The sequence below is a fragment of the Sardina pilchardus genome, chromosome 17 (assembly GCF_963854185.1).
Source record: "Sardina pilchardus chromosome 17, fSarPil1.1, whole genome shotgun sequence".
In the NCBI taxonomy this organism is placed as follows: domain Eukaryota; kingdom Metazoa; phylum Chordata; class Actinopteri; order Clupeiformes; family Clupeidae; genus Sardina; species Sardina pilchardus.
This window is the reverse complement of record NC_085010.1, coordinates 20,312,853-20,330,193: the sequence shown is the minus strand read 5'-3', so window position 1 is coordinate 20,330,193 and position 17,341 is coordinate 20,312,853. Positions and strand designations below refer to the sequence as shown.

The window sequence follows — 17,341 nt, the reverse complement described above, 5'->3', positions numbered from 1 at the left end:
ACTATGTAGCTTTGCAGTTCCAACCAGGAACGTGAACGTTTTCGTCAGGAACATGACCTGTTTCGTCATGTATTGAATACCCCCTTAATGGGTACCCACCCAATACATTTCAAATTGACAAAAAGTGGAAATCCTACATTCTGTTACTTTAACTGAACCACAGACATAGGTATCAAACATCAATAGTAAGTCACTTCCTCCTAATCAATGAGATCTGATGCAGCAAGTGTCTCTGGTGAGTTAGGTGGGTTTCTGCAAGAAATGAAAGCCCCAAACCTACCGCTGCTCTTAGCCGATGAGATTTGACAGCTCGACCGAGCTTTCGAAAAAAACTCAATAAATGTTATATCATCCTCGGCTCCGCTAAATAGCCTCATTTCGATGCACTGCAGTAGTGTGTGACAGAGTGTTGTAGCGTCCTGGTGTCCAAGTTTCTGCTGTAAATGGCTTCACTGCGATTGTAAATGACAAAATTCAAATGGACCCAATCTCCTCAGGGACAATGGAGAAGAGCTTGCCAATGCTAATGCTGCCTGACTGGGATGGACCAGCAGCAGCAGCTGAATCTGCCGAGCCAGAGAAAAGTACCTTTCAGAGTAGTCCGGTCCATTTGTATTTTTTCAGGCCTAGTCAGCAGATGCTTTTACATCGCAGATGCTTATATACAAAGTGACTTAGAGCGCAGGGAAGGTACAGAATATGTTTAGTGCTCGTCTTTATGGTAATCCAATTCAATTCAATGCACAGAATCTAATTCAGTCCATGTCTCATCGTTCATTTTTAATGTGATTTTTTTTTTTAAAGCTATTTTTATATAACAAAAAAAATCTCTTTTGGAGGGTGTGGTAGTTCAGAGGTCAACTTAGGCCTGGACAAAAGCATCTGCTAAATATCTAACTTTTACCTTCCATTTATTTTTTTATTTTCATTGAATTGTATGGATACACCCCCATTAACAGTTCACATTGTCTTAGAAAGTGTTTCATACAGTGCTGAAGCAAGTAAAGCCCCTGGTGGGAAGCCCTGTGCCCCCCTCACAGCCACGCCTAGACAGAGCGGCTCCTTACCTGCAGTGGACAATGATGGGCCCTTTGGTCCTGTTCACCTGTTGCCTGACGATCTGCACGAACTGCAGGATGTTCTCGATGGCGTTGACCGTGGGGACTCCGTGGTCGGGCCAGGACGTGTAGTTCAGGTGCAGCAGATCCTGACTCTCGTCAGCCTAAAGGTGGGGATGTTAGAAACCTCATTTAATGTCCTTTAAAACCTCTTAACACTGTAACAACAGACACTCAAAAACTTACTCCAATGTTGGAACCTGTACCAAGAGCAGTACTGATAAGAAATTCCACCAGCCTGGCTGTGTGGTCATTAAAATCAAATCAAAAACAAATAAAAACAACTATGAAGATCCAACACGTTATTCAACATCGTATTTGGGGTTCTGTTGCAAGCGGCTGCAGCATCTACTGTATGCCACGTTTGAATTCGGACTGCACTCATTTCCCAACCCCGCTATTTCCGTGGCCATTTCCCAATGCCACCCCATCTCTCTTTCTCACTCGCTTCCTGTCATGCTTTGCTGTCCTAACTGACTACAGAGAAAAAGCTGAAAAAAGATGTATACTTTAAGACACCTCGATTTCGAGGACTTTTCTAGGACTTTCCAAATTCCCTTCAAATCAAGAACCAAAGCAGTTTCAGACAAAGATTCCGGTTTATTTTCTCAAATTGACAAACTTGAACCCTGAAACTATGATTATCAAGCACTCCATTGTGTGGCTTGACAACACAGATGCCTCCACAATGTGTCCACTGTATGATACTGTACATTACATAGGAGGTTGAGGTTGGCAAGGACTGATACTCTTAGTACTACTCATTCTGTATGAGGTGGGACACTGTAGTGCACCCCATCGTCTCTCTCTCTGGGTGCCTCTCCACTTCTCTCCTCGATCCTCGATGCTCGATCCTCCAGGCTCGCTCCCACTGATCTATAACTAACAGGGGATAGACTATCCCATTGTTGTCGCCCCATCATTCTTTATGTAGATCAGTGAGGACAAGGACCGAGGAAGGTCTCTCTCTCTCTCTCTCTCTCTCTCTCTCTCTCTCTCTCTCTCTCTCTCTCTCTCTCTCACTGGCCTCCTCTCATATTTCACTGTCCTATCTAAATAAAGAAAGAAACCTTCTGTATTTCATTCTGTGGTTTGATGATACAGCCGCTTCTCCAGGGTCTCAGGTTTCCATTCATGAGTCTGGTGTACTGCCTTGAGTATTTTGGGGGCTGACGGGGTGCTGACCGGTGACTGATACTCACGTAGTTCAGTCTGAAGTTCCTCACTGTCCAGTCGGCTGACTCCGACTCAGAGAGCATCTCCACTGTGATCTCTCCGTAGGCGACCGGCTCGTCCGTGAAGGGCCAGTAGTGGTCACACTTTACCTGCAAACGTCACGTTAAGGGTGAAGAGTTACAGGGTTAGCGACACGTGAACTCAACAGCCAAAAGAACAGACTGCCTGGCTGCAATAGTGTTGTGTGAGTGGGTGCACACTCTGAGTGTTTGTTTTCAGGTTATGGAGACAGCGCTGTATGGGAAAACCAGAGTTTTTTCCAAAGCGCACACGGAACGGACCGTTAGCAGATCGAGAGATGTCACAAAAAGGTTATTGGCTTTGAATCTTTTACGACTCTTTGTTTTTGCTTGATGTGTCAACAAATATAATCTAATCTTTGGATCAAGAGTGTCCAAGGATGAGTGTCCAAGAAGAACATCCAAGAATGTGAGAAGAAAAGGTTCCCAGGCTTCGATAAGATATCATATAACAATGTTTCAGTACTAGTCGCATTCAAAGAGGTGGGTTTCTAATGTAAGTCCCCTTTTTTTGAGGATCTGAAACAAAGAGGCTTCTGTACGCATTACTACTGAAAAACAATAGGAGGGGAAATTATCCCAGAAACTTTCTGCAACTCCATTTCACACCATGACATCATGTAACCTTTTCCACCAACATGTCTCTTTCTCACACATACACACAGACACACACACACATACACTACACACACACACACACACACACACACTACAGATGTGATTCACTATGGGCTTGGCCGCAGCTGTGTGGGAATCCGCCCAAGCCAGCAGGCAGTGGGCCAGAGCGAGGCCACCATCTTGTAAAGCCTTTAAAAATCTGTGAGTGCTGAATAAGCAAATCTGACTTCAAGGGAAAGCGGCGGTGCCAGACCGAGGTGTTGAGCAACCCTGGACAGTGGTGTTCTCCTCTCCTTCAACCCCGGACAGTGTTTTTTTTCTATCCTTCAACCCCGAACAGTGTGTTTTTTTCCCTCTCCTCTTCGTCACGTAGTAGGGCTACACTCAGCTCAGCTGAAAGAAGTTTGGACCTTCCAACCTGCTATCGTTCCAAAACGGAGCGTTCACTCTGTGGCCGTCCAACTGTTGCGCAGAAACACGTTCTCATACACACGTTCTCAGTACACAGTCTCTCTGGCTGACAGTGTGTAAGTGTGCATGTGAGCGTGTGTGTGTGTGTGTGTGTGTGTGTCTGTCTCAAGTATTCTGTAACCTACCATCCTGCGCTTGTTATGTTATGTGTGTGTGTGTGTGCCTGGATTCCTGCCGAGTTTTTGCCTTGCCCACCCTCCTGTGCTCAGTGTGTATGTGAGTGTGTGTATGTGTGTGTGTGTATGTGTGTGTGTCCTGTCTCCAGTCTCCCGTAACCTACCCTCCTGCGCTTGTCATGTGTATGTATGTGTTTGTGTATATGTGTATCTGTGCACGCATGTGTGTACTGTGTGTGTGTGTGTGTGTGTGTGTGTGTGTGTGTGTGTGTGTGTGTGTGTCTCTATCTGTGTTTGTGTATTCGCCCAATTCCCATTCCTCACCCTTCTGCGCTCGTTGTACGTATGTGTGTGTGTGTGTGTGTGTGTGTGTGCGCGTGTGTAGTCGAGCAACTTCCATTCCTCACCCTCCTGTGCTCGTTGTATGTGTGTGTGTGTGTGAGACTGAGTGTGTGTGTGTGCGTGTGTGTGTGTGTGTGTGTGTGTATTCGCCCAACTGCCACTCCTCACCCTCCTGCGCTCGTTACACTGGGTGAGCATGACGACGATGTGGGACTTCTGCTGCAGCACCATCTTCCAGAAGTCGTTGCGCGTCTCTGGCAGCGGGCCCTGAGTGGCGATGTACTCCCGCGGAGAGTTGTAGCCCTGCAGCACACACCACCAAACACACATTAATGATGGACACTGCACACAGCACACTTGTGAGCACTGTATATCGACAATATTCAATACACAGATGCGTTCAAGTCAAAGACAAAGAATATACCGATGCTTAAAGTCAAATACAAAGAATATACCGATGCTTACAAGTCAAAGACAATGAATATACAGATGCTTTCAAGTCAAAGAAAAAGGATATATGCTCATAAGTCAAAGACAAAGCCACATTAGAAATGCCATAAAATAAAGTATATAAAGGGTAAAAAATTGTTTTGTTTCTTTTACTTAACAAAGCTCAATCCAGTTTAAGCAATGAACCAATGTTGAGTACTCACTGGTATGTAGTTGGCGTTGATGTAGTCTAAGCCTTCGTCACTGTGCATGGAGATAAGTTTGACTCGGCTGAAATCATCTGCGTAGAGCCAAAATAACATCTGTTAGTGAGCTGTTCAGGCAGACTTCTCTGTTACAAGATTACTTTTCATCACGACTTTGTTCTTGATGTAAACATTATATCTCTAAGTTAAATCTGTTTTTATTAGCATCAAGGCCCTTAATCTTAGCATTTGTTAAAGCTATTGTAACACATATCACAGAAGAATTAGCATGATCTGTTTATACGGCTAAGATATTTTCTAACATGGGCACTCACAGGGCAGGATGTTAGTGTAACGATTTTTGGGCCTGTTTACAGGGAGATCAGCAGCGTCATGAGAAAGATCCAACCCCACACTTTTCAGCTCCTGAGAAAGAGAGAAGAAGAAGAAAGAGAAGACGAAGGAACAAACAGACCAGTTACAAAAATGTTGTAATAGAACATTAATACAGTAGAGTTTTAGTACATCAATATCAACACCAACATGCATAAGCGGGATTTCTTTTGGCTCGTTATGCTTGTGTCTTGTTCTTATGAGACAAATAAAGTTTGATGTTTATAATCCGTTCACTCCTTTCAATCATCCTTCTCCATTTTAATAGATGCAGACAAGTAGGGAGACAGACATCTCCTGTTTCCCTTTTTCCCCCCTCCTGCCATGTGATGAGGCGGAAGCTAAAACAGGATTGTCTGTGGTGAGATGAGATGAGATCACCACAGGAGAGAGAGATAGAGAGAGAGAGAGCGAGAGAGAAGAGAGGAGAGAGAAGAGAGAAAGACAGATAGCGGGCCCTGGCCCTTACCTCAAACTGCAGGGAGAACTTGTAGGCCGAGTCTTTGCTCATGTCTTTGATGTAGGCATCAAAGTCGTCCAGCTGCACAGGACTGCAGGGCAAAACACACACGCACACACACACAAACGCACACACACAGACACACACAGAGAGAAGTGGTGCTGAAGTGAGATATCGGACGTGTGATTTCCTTCAAAGCTGTGGCGCCGGGTCCCACTGACTCCCTGACAACCCCAGTAACCGTCAACAACCAGCCCCCCCACTAACACACACACAGAGGAGGGCATATTAAACACAACCACACTGTGCTTACTCCCCCCTTACACACACACACACACACGCACACACACACACATCTTAAACTGAATATAGTTAATATTAAAAACCAAAACCCCTGCAGCATTGCTATTAGCATTCTTTTGCCTTGAGGTAGACAAGTGATCAGTGGGAGACTTGACAAGGCTGTTGACAGGTTTCATTACGCATTGGCTCCCATCAGAGACACGGAACTGATGTACGCTTCCTGATGATTTATGAAGAGACAAGGCGGCTTCCACTACCTGGATGATTTAAGATGACAAGTCAATTAGCTTACCCTGCTAGCGTACTTAGTGTATACACACAGCCTGAAACTATGCGATGGCATATGGACTACTGTCGGGTATGTGATGACACTGTGGCCACTCTGTGATAGGCCACTCTGTGATGGACTCCCTTAATGGGGGAAGCAAGAGCCAAGATGTAAGTGAATTATAGAATTACGGAAGCTAACCTTTTTACTGCAATCGTTTGACATCGGTCGATGCATCAAACATGTAACATATTTAACGCGACGGCTATCCTGATGACTGGCACTCGAGATGAAACGAGCTCAGGCATTTGGGTTAAAATGATTATGCCACGGAATGTGCAGTGAGCGGACGTCTTTCTCTTTGGGTTGTAAAAATCAGCGTAAAGAGATTGAACAGACTAAGTGGGAATGACACGTACATGAACGGAACGGGGCTTAAATTTAGACGCAGGGCGGAATTCCTCCCGCTGCCAAGTTCTATAAAGACTCGCATGGCATGTGGTGGAGCGATCTGCCGGTCCGACGCGTTCAGAGAAAGCGCGAGCTCTCCCGCTCAGCTCAGCGTGTCTGTCGGCGCCGTGATGCGCCGCTGTTCCGCCCGCCCGCCTGCCCGCCCGCCCGCCTGCCCGTCCGAGGCCCGGTCTGGTCCGTCTGACACTCGGGGCTGTTGTTGACACAGCGGTGGCTGGCGTCGCGCCGCGAACGGAAGAGAGTGAGGGAGGGGTGGGGGTGGGGGTGGAGGAGGGTGGTGGTGGGGGGGGGGAGTCTTTTGCATGAAACCATGGCGGCGCACAAAAGCTGCGGCACACGTTCACGCTCGACTGCAACCTCCCCCGCCCCCCCGCCTCCCCTCGCTATCGTGTCAGATACGCCTCGCTGGCGTCCTATCCCGCTCACGCCGCCGCCAGCCTCCCAACTCGGCTTGCTTGCATGCACACACACACACACACACACACACACACACGCACGCGCACACACACACACACACACACACACACACACACACACACACACACACACACACACACACGCACCACATCTGTGGTATGGCTGTACAGTAGCACACATCCACGGCCAGGGGCGACGCTCATACTAGGTCATATAGGGTAAAGCACAACCTGGTTCCCTCTTCCCATAAACATCTTCTTGTTTGTCTCCACTGTCTCCATCCTCTCTCTCTCTCTCTCTCTTTCTCTCTCGCCTCTCTCTCTCTCTCACTTCTCTCTCACTTCTCTTCTCTCTCTCTCTCTCTCACTCTCTCGCAAAGCAAACTGTTAGTAAAAGCAGTGTTACCTTGTTAGTTTCCTTTTCTTTAATGCAGTCTTGCTCCTATGGAAACAAAGAAAATATGCAAAATATTTTGACAGAGCCACATCCTACTCAAATACAATCCTACAAACAAATGTTAAGTTAAAATGGTCAAATAAATATTAAGCCTTCTAAGGTAAGATTTGAAGAGTTTCACTAAGAAATATCAAAACTACAGACTAAAGGTCACTATAAACTATAAACTAAGCTAGAAATTAGTATATCACTATAAAGTATAAAGTCACTATACTGTATAGTACTATACGTAGAGTAAGATTAAGCAAGAGTATTCAAAAACAAAAACATAACACAATTCATGATAAAGTGAATGCCATCATTCATCAACTCATTAACGTCAACACATCACACACGATCACTACTGCAGGCCATCACATCTCGGCTACCAACTGCTGGTTGCTGCACGGCACAGAAAGGGGAAGTACAGTAACGTAACATGCATGGTGATTCAACCTGGGCAGCCACTAACACTCCACACTGAGCAATCAGGTCAGAGGGTCAGACAACGGCTCTGATCCCCCTCTACACACACACACACACACACACACACACACACACACACACACTCAAACACACACCACCCCCCATTATCGGTTAATATAGGCATCCAGGCATTCACCCCAACATGCGATACGAGACGACACGAAAAGAACAACTACTGTACTGGTGTCTACTAGCATTCTACAACCAGGCTCATCTACGGAAACGACACTAAAATAAACCAGAGCTATGGTTACTTTTGTTGTACTTTTGCATTCTCTCCTAACCTCTACTCTCTGAGGAGGTAACGACTACGGCAAAAACACCCAGGAGTGTTTTCAAACCAGTGCTAGGCAGGCAAGGACAGCAAAGCGGAAAACTCCGCTACTGTTGTTAGCCCCATGCAGTTAGTAATGCTTCATTAGAGTGTGAGTGTGTCAGAGTGAGATGTCCAACACAGTGCTTTAGTGCAGGGGTGTGACACCACTGGCAAAAGCCACACCAGACCCATTCTCCTCGTCTTTCTCCAGATGCTCCAACCGGCTCCAGCCGGCTTAAACTGACTGCATTGCCAATGTGTGCAGAACTACGTGTGTAGGCTACACCACAACAAGTTAAGACAGCTATTTGTTAGCATAATGCTAATGCTAATACTAGTGAATGCCTTATTGGTTTATAAGTGAGATCTGGAGAAGAGAGGAGTCCGGTATGGTGTTTCTTTGTCTGTGGTGGAAGAAGAAGAAGAAGAAGGCAGTCTGTGGCTTTGCTACACATGCCCCCGACCCCCCCGCCCGCCCCCAACCCTCCCACCCTCCCGCCCAGGATGCAGCTTTCTCTGGATCGTCAGTGCTTACTTACCACGGATTAATATAAAAAGCCAAAAGATAGTCAGTCCATAGGCAGGATGGCAGAAGAGTAAGGAAGGCAAAGAAGCTCCTTCGCCTGAAGGGGTTCAAATAAAATGAATATAAAAAAATAAAAAGAAAAAAAGAAAATAATAATAACACCAAGGGGGCAACAAGTTGGGACAAAACATGGTGGTCCATTAGTTTCGGTGGCAGACAGAGGCTGGGAGGTACCTTACATTAGTGACTGATACAGGGTTAATGTGGCATGCAGTCTATGGCTGTCTGTTCCTTAATGTCGAATTGTTATGGTCATGTCAAAAATTACAATAGGAGTTGCAGACATAAAAAAAAACCTTTTGGTAACTCCTCACTAGATATCTATGCTTTCCACCTGTTCCTTTCAGAGAGAGGCTGTTGTTTTTATGGTTGGGCCACAGCTTAGCGGGCACACAACACAATGCTTCATTGAGTTTACATGAAACAATTACATGAAGAATAAATAAACAAATAGTGGCAATGGCTGTTGTTATTGTTCTGCATCACAAGAGCAATGCTTGCAAAGCAAAGTTAAAGCTTTGACGAAGCTTTTCGCAGGCCAATATAAAATAAATCAGAGAATATCACTAAGTGGAAAAATGTCTATTTTCTTTAGAAATACCCTCACTTTCATATGTCTTTGAGAACAACAAGATTACCACCCTAACTTACCTAAAATACTATAATCCACGACACAACAAGAGCACACCAAACCCAAACTCTACCGCTGCTCTCTCATACAATGTACAGTTTGCATTGGACATGCACACTCTTTACGAAACAGTCAATTCAGCCGAAGGAATGCATCAAATTTGACAGGTTAAAAGCCAAGATCTGCCTTAACTGACCGTCTTTAAGCTCTTATATTAATCATTTGAACGCTTCAGTGGAACCGTGCCTGCAGAGTGACAATGGGCGTCTGCCTAATAGCGTCCACGCTCCTAAATGCTACAAAACCACAATGGCTATTTTAGGACTGACTGCTTGCTTCTGCTTAGGCACTCAAGTCCCCTTTTGTCCAGCCTTTCCTGTAAATATCTTAAAATGGTGTATTAGTTAAAAAAAAAAAAAATAATATAAAATGTATCTGTACATTACATCAGTAAGAGTAGGAATGTTCTACAAGTATTTTAATTCACCGATATATCCAGTCTAGCTCCTAAAAGATGTGTCTGGTAAGTAGTTTCACCCAGGGCTGTTGTAAGCACATCACGTACTGTAATCTTCCAAAAATCCTCTCATTCCCATCTCAGACTATCAGGAGGAGGAGGAGGAGGAGGGGGAAAAGGTGGCTTTTCCACAATCGCCTCTCTTTCCTGCCGTCTCATCATCACAGAGCAACAAAGGCTGAGAGGCCGCCATGTGTGCCCTAAACAAATGCCTGATCAAAAATCTCTACAAGGGTCCATTGTGCCGCCACAGATGTCTGTGTGTCTGCGGGGCTCGTCTTTGCGGAATGACAGCAGTCGTAATCCAATTTTCTGAGGATTTGTGGGGGACAAAAAAAAAACAGATATTTGGATACTTAGGCCTTCCTCTTTAGCCCTGAAAAAAAATATGATTTGACGGGGGCCGCTTCTGAATTATTTCCTTATTTTAATCGCATACGCACTCTTAAACCCTGGGTTGTCAGTGACACATCGTAACAACAAGGTGTGGACTCCAAAGTGTGAGTCACTTGCATGAGTAACTGATAATAATTTCCTGTGCGACACTGAAATTGATGCATGGAAGCAGATTTGGGGGTGTGGCGAGCAGACAGGACTCCTACCAGTTATAGGGCATCTTGCCATCCCTCTCGAACGAGGCGAAATTCACAAACGTCTCCGCGCCACACTCCCTGCGAGAAAGAGAAATGAAAATAGACATGACAGTAAAAATAACAGAACCAGGCCATCACTGGAGAAATATAGTTCACATTGGTTTCCTTCTCCAGGAAGTCAGTTTTGACCACTCAGCCCTTTATTTAAAAAAGGGGAAGATAATACTACCATCTACCATCTGTGATCAAATGTATTCCCCACACTAGAGAGATAAGTTACAGCGATTACACTAGTCAAATCAAAAGTTACTGAGGAGCTGCCCGTAGACATAGGAACCCCATAGAGCATATATAGATATAGGCCTCTCTAATATAGATAGATATATAGATTTCTATGTCTATGGGACTGTTCACTGGATGTGTAATAGGCAGCTGTAGGACGATGCAGATTATGAGTGCTGTTATATGATGCCTGCATTTGTATGGCAGTTGTGTGTGCGTGTGCGTGTGTGTGTGTGTGTGTGTGTGTGAGACAGAGAGAGAGAGCGAGAGAGAGAGAGAGAGAGAGAGAGAGAGAGAGAGAGAAATGAAACTAGTGTAATGTGATACAAATATAGCATGGCTGTGTATGTGTGAATTTGTGTGTGTGCCTGTGTGAGTGAATGTGAGAGCATGTGTATGTATGTGTGAGCATGTAGTATGCGTGTGTGTGTGTGTGTGTGTGTGTGTGTGCGTGCGTGGTGTGTGTGTATTTCGGCGTGTGTTTACCTGGTCATTTGCATGTGTTTCTTGCGCAGCACCAGCAGGAATAGCACCAGCAGACTGATGAGGAGCAGGCTCAAGACGGCCAGAGCCGAGATAGCTGCCACGCTGGGGTTCATCTCCCTCGCTGAACAAACACACACACACACACACACAGAGAGAGAGAGAGAGAGAGAGAGAGAGTCATAGAGACATAATTACTCAAACTAATTAATCTATTACCGTAATTTCCCGACTATTAGCCGCGGCTTATACAGTACATTGATTTTGCAAAATTTCTTCAGCTATGAGGTTAATACAGGGGGACAGTTAATATTGTGTTAATAAGGTTTTGTTTCTTTTAACTAGCATAAAACACTGTCCTGCGGCTTATAAACAATGCGGCTAATACACAGGAAATGACTGCATTGCTGCTTGTTGTTACTGTGTGTGTTAGCATTAGCCTGTACTCTGTACCCAGAGTGGTGATGGTGATGTAGGCGGGCTCGCTGGGCGTGCTGTAGCTGATCCCGATCACGCTGCAGTTATAAGAGGAAGCCGGCTGCAGTCCCACCACTGTGGCCACATGCGAGTGGGATGTCTGGGGCTCTCTGGCCTACAGGGAGAGACAAGGGACAAATGTAAAGGGTACATAGATGGGGACATAGACAGTAGACTAATGAATCCACATGTAAGTCAATCTCTACACTATGGGTGCCTCTCATTTAGAGTTTACACGTCTCGGGCCTCGCTCCTCGGGCCTCGATCCTCACTGATCTACATAAAGAAAGATAGACGAAGGGATAGACTATCATTGTTGCCGCCCCATCATTCTTTATGTACATCTGAATGAGAGGCACCTTATGTGTATGTACAAGAAAAGAGCACAAGCTGCAACAGCCCACCCTTCAAAGAGGCTCAAACAAGAAGCTGCTGCTAACAGCTTTGGAGCAGCCATTAATTCTCCTCGTTATTTGTTCATAACTCATGTTTCACTCATTTCTCCCTGGCGATGTGGAGGAGAGAGACTCAACAGACCTGACCATGTTAACCACAGGACTTATGACTGAGGGGATCCGTACAGTAAGTGCTTAACCTGGTGAGAGGGCTCAGCTCTCGACCCCGTCTGTAAAGTCCTCAGGTAATGGGTGTCTATGGGGAAGAGCACACCTGCTGACAGCCTGAGCAGATTGACTGCCAGTGTGAGCCCACGACGTCAGCCATGACATCGCATCTCTTCCCCCCCCCGACACCCCCGTGGGTCCTCACCGCCACCATAGCAACGGGGTGAGTCATTCGCATTCCATTCCCTCGCTACGCGCTATCTTAACGACGCTAATAAAGAGGGGGGCCATTTTGAAAGCCCCCACCCTCCCCTGCCTCCTCCTCCTCCTCCCCTGCCTCCCCTGCCTCCTCCTCCTCCTCCTCCTCCTCCTCCTCCTCCACCCAGGAAGGTGTCTGGACGACCTGACAACACAACTCCACAGGAGCCGAGGTGGAGAAAAGTCCTGCTGTGCTGCGCCAGGCAAGCGGGCCCATCGCCAAGCAGAGCTGCCACAGAGCCACCCCAGCAACGGAGCAGCCCGAAAACAACACAATGATAACAAATAGCATGAGCGATAAAAACACTGTGTGTGGACATGTTTTCATGTCAGCAGATTCCAGAGAAAGAGGGGATGGGGAAGTGTGAGTGTGTTTGTGTGGGTGTGTGTGTGTGTGTGTGTGTGTGTTTATGTGTGTGTGTGTGTGTGTGTGCGTGTGTGTGTGTGTGTGTGTGTTTATTTGTGTTTATTTGTGTGTGTGTGTGTGTAGGGGGAGTCTGTAAGATTGGGGAGAGTGTGGGTGTGTGTAGCAGAGGGAGACTGTTTGGAAAGCTTCAATTGAGATGCATGCCGACAGTCAGAACAAAGCAAGCGGCCGGCATAAGACTCCACCTGATACCATGAGCCACACATTAGACTTCACTTAGGAGAGCACTATAGCAATGAGACATGAGTATGCATTAGGACTGTATAGACGGCTGAACTGAACCCTGCATTAACATAATGCATTAAGATGGTCTCCACCGGCAGTTGGCTTGTAGCCGAATGTCAGTATCAAGCGCGGAGCCAAAAAGATATTGCATAGTGCACTAGGAAGCATGTAATGGCACATTAGCATTGATGCTACACACTGTCACTACACATGAATCAACAATTCAGCAAGCAATTTAGAATAAACACTGTCACTGTTTCTAACGGCTCCTATTTCAGTTGCAAAACAATTTCTATTATCCCAGTTTAACTTATGGATAATCCCTTCAACTTCAGACCCTCTCACTTCTGAGCTTTACATCTGATAATCATATCACTTTACCAATCTGCAGTAGACTGGCTTCAAGCAAAATGCTAAACCCTTACAACAACAGCATGCAACAACGTGGTACTTTATAATGTATGTTTTGCACAGGCCACTAGTGCTGGTTTTGCGGTATCATGGTATACAGTTACAGTACTGTCATATGAGGGGTAGACATGCAAGTCATTCCCACCCTGACCATGTACTAGCCTACTGTGGTTTGTGACAGCCCTCGCCACATAGTAGTCTAACATCAGCAAAATTATTCTCAGAAGACACCAGTTAGCGTGTTAGCAAGCTTTTCATCCTGATTACTGAGCTGCTGTTGGTATTTTCAGGACTTCTGCATACGTTTTACTGAACTTGCTAGTTTTAGACCTCGACTCTTTTCTGCTGCTAATGTACCACAAAGCAGCAAGACTGAGTGTTGAGGATCCACTGAGACTTTCAGACTGAAGTTTATCTTCACTCCTCTGCTACTCACTGCAGTTCTCTTTTCTTCGTTAAAATATATATCACTTTGACAGCCACTCGCCCCATAGAATTTTCCTGATATAGACCCATGCAACACACAATAGACAGAAATAGAAACATCTCTACAACAGTCCACTTCATCCAACAACATAAGCTCTTGTTTAGTCTGTAGTCCATAGTCATGACAGTCAAGTTGCTCTCACACGCACACGAACACATACAACCGCTTCTTCTCTCCCTCCACCTTGTCACACACACACACGTGGTGTGTCTTCTTTACCTTGAGTTCTTTGTTGGGTCGGAGTGGCTTGCAGAAGATCTGGTAGAAGTCCACGACCCCCTCCTCGCTCCAGAGGAGCGTTACGGCCGTGTGCGTGGCGTTAACGGCATACAGGGACTTCGGTGGCGCCGGTTCTGTGCGGACACAAACCATAAACACGATGCACTGAGTCAAAAGTAAAAAAGACTCTTAGAGGCTGCTGAGCAACTCTGTGAGGAACTACGTGACTTCCTCAAACAGCAAAAAAAGAGAGAAAGAAAAACTAAAAAAAAAAAAAGAATGAGGGCAACTTGCAATACATATACAGGAGGGAATTCAATGACATATTTCCTCCAGATCGTGGGCAGTGAGCACTGGAGAAGATAAATACTGTATAATATACTTAAAACATGTCACATCACCAATTAGAATGAAAAGCTTTTTAGTTTACTCATTTTAAATAAACTTTAAAATTGTATGGTGTTCTAGGATACTGTGAAAAAGTTCTCTTAACGGGCATAGTGAACATGCAAACTCACAGTTCTACACTAAGGGAGCAGCATACTTGCATAATAGCCTATGTGCTAGGCAGCCTGACTTTAGTTATGCTAGAAACTGAAAGTTGAAACACACACACACACAATTTCTCGCCCTCTCCAAGGAGAATCCATGCACTGCTCGGATACACAGATTTTTTTTTGCGGATCAGTTCTTCCTGAAACATCAAAGTAAAACCTCTGACTGAAGCCGCGCTCTATGCCTTGCTAGCGGGGGTAATTGTCAGAAATATATTTTAACTCCAAGACAATAAATCTCACCAAAACAATAGAGGATAATCTCGGGGAGATAAGTGTCAGACTACTGTCAGTCGGATATTTGCCTCTGTTGCTTCTGCATCACTTTATCCTTTGAAACAAGAAACGCTTGTTTCAAGTTCATCCCTAGCTTTTTCTGTCTGGCGCAAAAATACAATAGCTTACAATTGATAATATGAATGGTGGTCCGGTCCAGATACAAACACATCCAAGATCTTCATTACAGTATGAGCAGATCATAAATGTGATTGTACTGTGCTGTAAATACAACTGGATATTTACACACTTCTCACACACAAGCACGCGTAGACACTCTCACAGGCACACAAGCACTCATAGACACACTGCTGTGTTAGTCAGAATCTTGGTAGCTGTTTAGAAGCCCATGCAGCTGCTTTGCAAGTGACTGACCGACTGACGGACACTCACCCAGCTTGATGATGTGGGGCATGGAGGTGTTGCGTCCGCGCTCGGTGCAGGCGGTGACCGTCAGGTTGTAAATGTCCCCCGGGGGCAGTGCCATTGTGGTCTTCATCATGGTGCGCGTCACCTGGTGAGAACGGGACGAGGCACACTGACCGTTAAATCAGCTGTCCTATTCAGCAGAGCCGGAGTCGTGTTGCGTGGGATCGGGGAGAGGAGCACCCCGTGAACTATGAGACCTGAGCTCAGTTATCATTCGTTCAGAAAACCATTTCCTAATTCTATCTGGGATTGAATTGCTTCCCCGTAACGACAACAAAAATAAACCTTGCTCAAATGGGAAAATATAGATCAGCTATATCATATGACAACTCACTGAGAAATGGCCCACAAACACTACACACCTTTTCACAAGGCTAACAGTAGGCTATTTAAATCACAGACCTGTAAGTAGAAGTAGTAAACAAACAAAAACAGAGAGCGAAGAATACATGCAATCAAGGTTAACAATCTATAAACTGATTGCATGTTTCGTAAGTTGCTTTTTTTGTCTGCCTTCTGATGAGCTCTATCCTAGATATCTATCAGAAGAAAATAGCTTCTATTAGTTTTCTTCTCCATAGATATTCATCAGAAAAAGACCCTTGTCTAGAGTAGTTAACTCATTGCTGACAGGGACGTTTTTTTCCCCCTGCTCTGTAATTACTTAACCCTGTGGTTATGGGAGAGCTGTGCGGGTGTAACCCCCCTAATGTCTGACTGAGACTGGTGGTTAAGTGGTTACCGCCGTGCTGCCCTCGCTCAGAAAAACACACGTCTGTGAGATGGACAATTGGCAGCATTAGCCACTAGTCTTGTCCTCCTCCAAAACAAGAGGTGGGTACTGGGCAGACATCAGGCCCAAGCAAGACAAGAGAGGGTGGGATCGATACGGCATGTCCACCAACCCCTTTGAGTCATGTGTTGTCTAGAGAGAGAGAGAGAGAGGGAGAGGGAGAGAGAGGGGGAGAGAGGAAGAGGGAGACGGAAGGAGAGGGAGAGAGGGAGAGTGTGTGTGAGAGAGTGAGAGAGAGAGAGGGAGAGTGTGTGTGTGAGAGAGAGAGAGAGAGAGAGAGAGAGAGAGAGAGGGAGAGAGAGGGAGAGGGAGAGTGTGTGAGAGACAGAGAGGGAGGGAGAGAGAGGGAGAGGGAGAGTGTGTGAGAGAGAGAGAGAGTAATGCTAGAAGTATACTCGACGCACCCGACCTGTCGCGCGACAATGTGACGTCAAAATGACGTAATTTCCTGTGTCGCAAGCCACATTTCAGCCGCGCGCCGACCTGTCGGACACCGAACATTTTTTATCAGCCGCGCGCGCCAACCTCGCACGACAACTAGGAAGAGATTGAAGCCAAGCTCACGGAGCCAGTGTCCTTATACAGTCATCAACCACATAAACCACATTCAGGCATTATCATATAGCCTATCCAACATCTTAAATAAGCCCATTCATTTTTAAAACGACTGTAGTCATGAAGTTTGAATAATAGTAAGTTTGAAAAGTGGGAAGTTAACTTGGCTAGGCTGCAGCGAGAGTTGCCGTTTGGATGACTGATTTGTTTACAGTCGTGAACTACGTTGGATAAGTTAACGAAGTTACCAGTGAGAGTTGCAACAGGAGGATATTAGGGGGAAATGACTAGGACCGAGGCACATAAGTATTCCAGCAAAAGGTAAGGAAGAGATTTGTTTTCAACCAAAGGATATCTGCTAGACCTAAAAAAAAATATATATCTTTCCATTTAGGGAGATTACACAAGCTCATCTCATAAACGAGATGGTAGGCTAATCCTTCAGTTGTGCAAGCTAAGTCTGAAATATC

At 45.6% G+C, this 17,341-nt stretch overlaps 1 protein-coding gene across 1 annotated transcript in view; it reads right to left on the bottom strand.

Moving 5' to 3' along the window:
- ptpro (protein tyrosine phosphatase receptor type O) overlaps positions 1-17,341 on the bottom strand; it is a 62,727-nt gene that overhangs the window by 3,880 nt on the left and 41,506 nt on the right. The window contains exons 13-24 of the mRNA XM_062517889.1: positions 15,488-15,608; positions 14,265-14,398; positions 11,651-11,789; positions 11,201-11,321; positions 10,442-10,510; positions 7,274-7,309; positions 5,419-5,500; positions 4,892-4,982; positions 4,575-4,651; positions 4,090-4,224; positions 2,321-2,443; positions 1,068-1,222 (exon numbers count right to left, since the gene is read on the bottom strand). Of these exons, the coding sequence (XP_062373873.1) occupies positions 1,068-1,222; positions 2,321-2,443; positions 4,090-4,224; positions 4,575-4,651; positions 4,892-4,982; positions 5,419-5,500; positions 7,274-7,309; positions 10,442-10,510; positions 11,201-11,321; positions 11,651-11,789; positions 14,265-14,398; positions 15,488-15,608 (1,283 nt within the window). The remainder of the gene's footprint in view (positions 1-1,067; positions 1,223-2,320; positions 2,444-4,089; positions 4,225-4,574; positions 4,652-4,891; positions 4,983-5,418; positions 5,501-7,273; positions 7,310-10,441; positions 10,511-11,200; positions 11,322-11,650; positions 11,790-14,264; positions 14,399-15,487; positions 15,609-17,341) is intronic.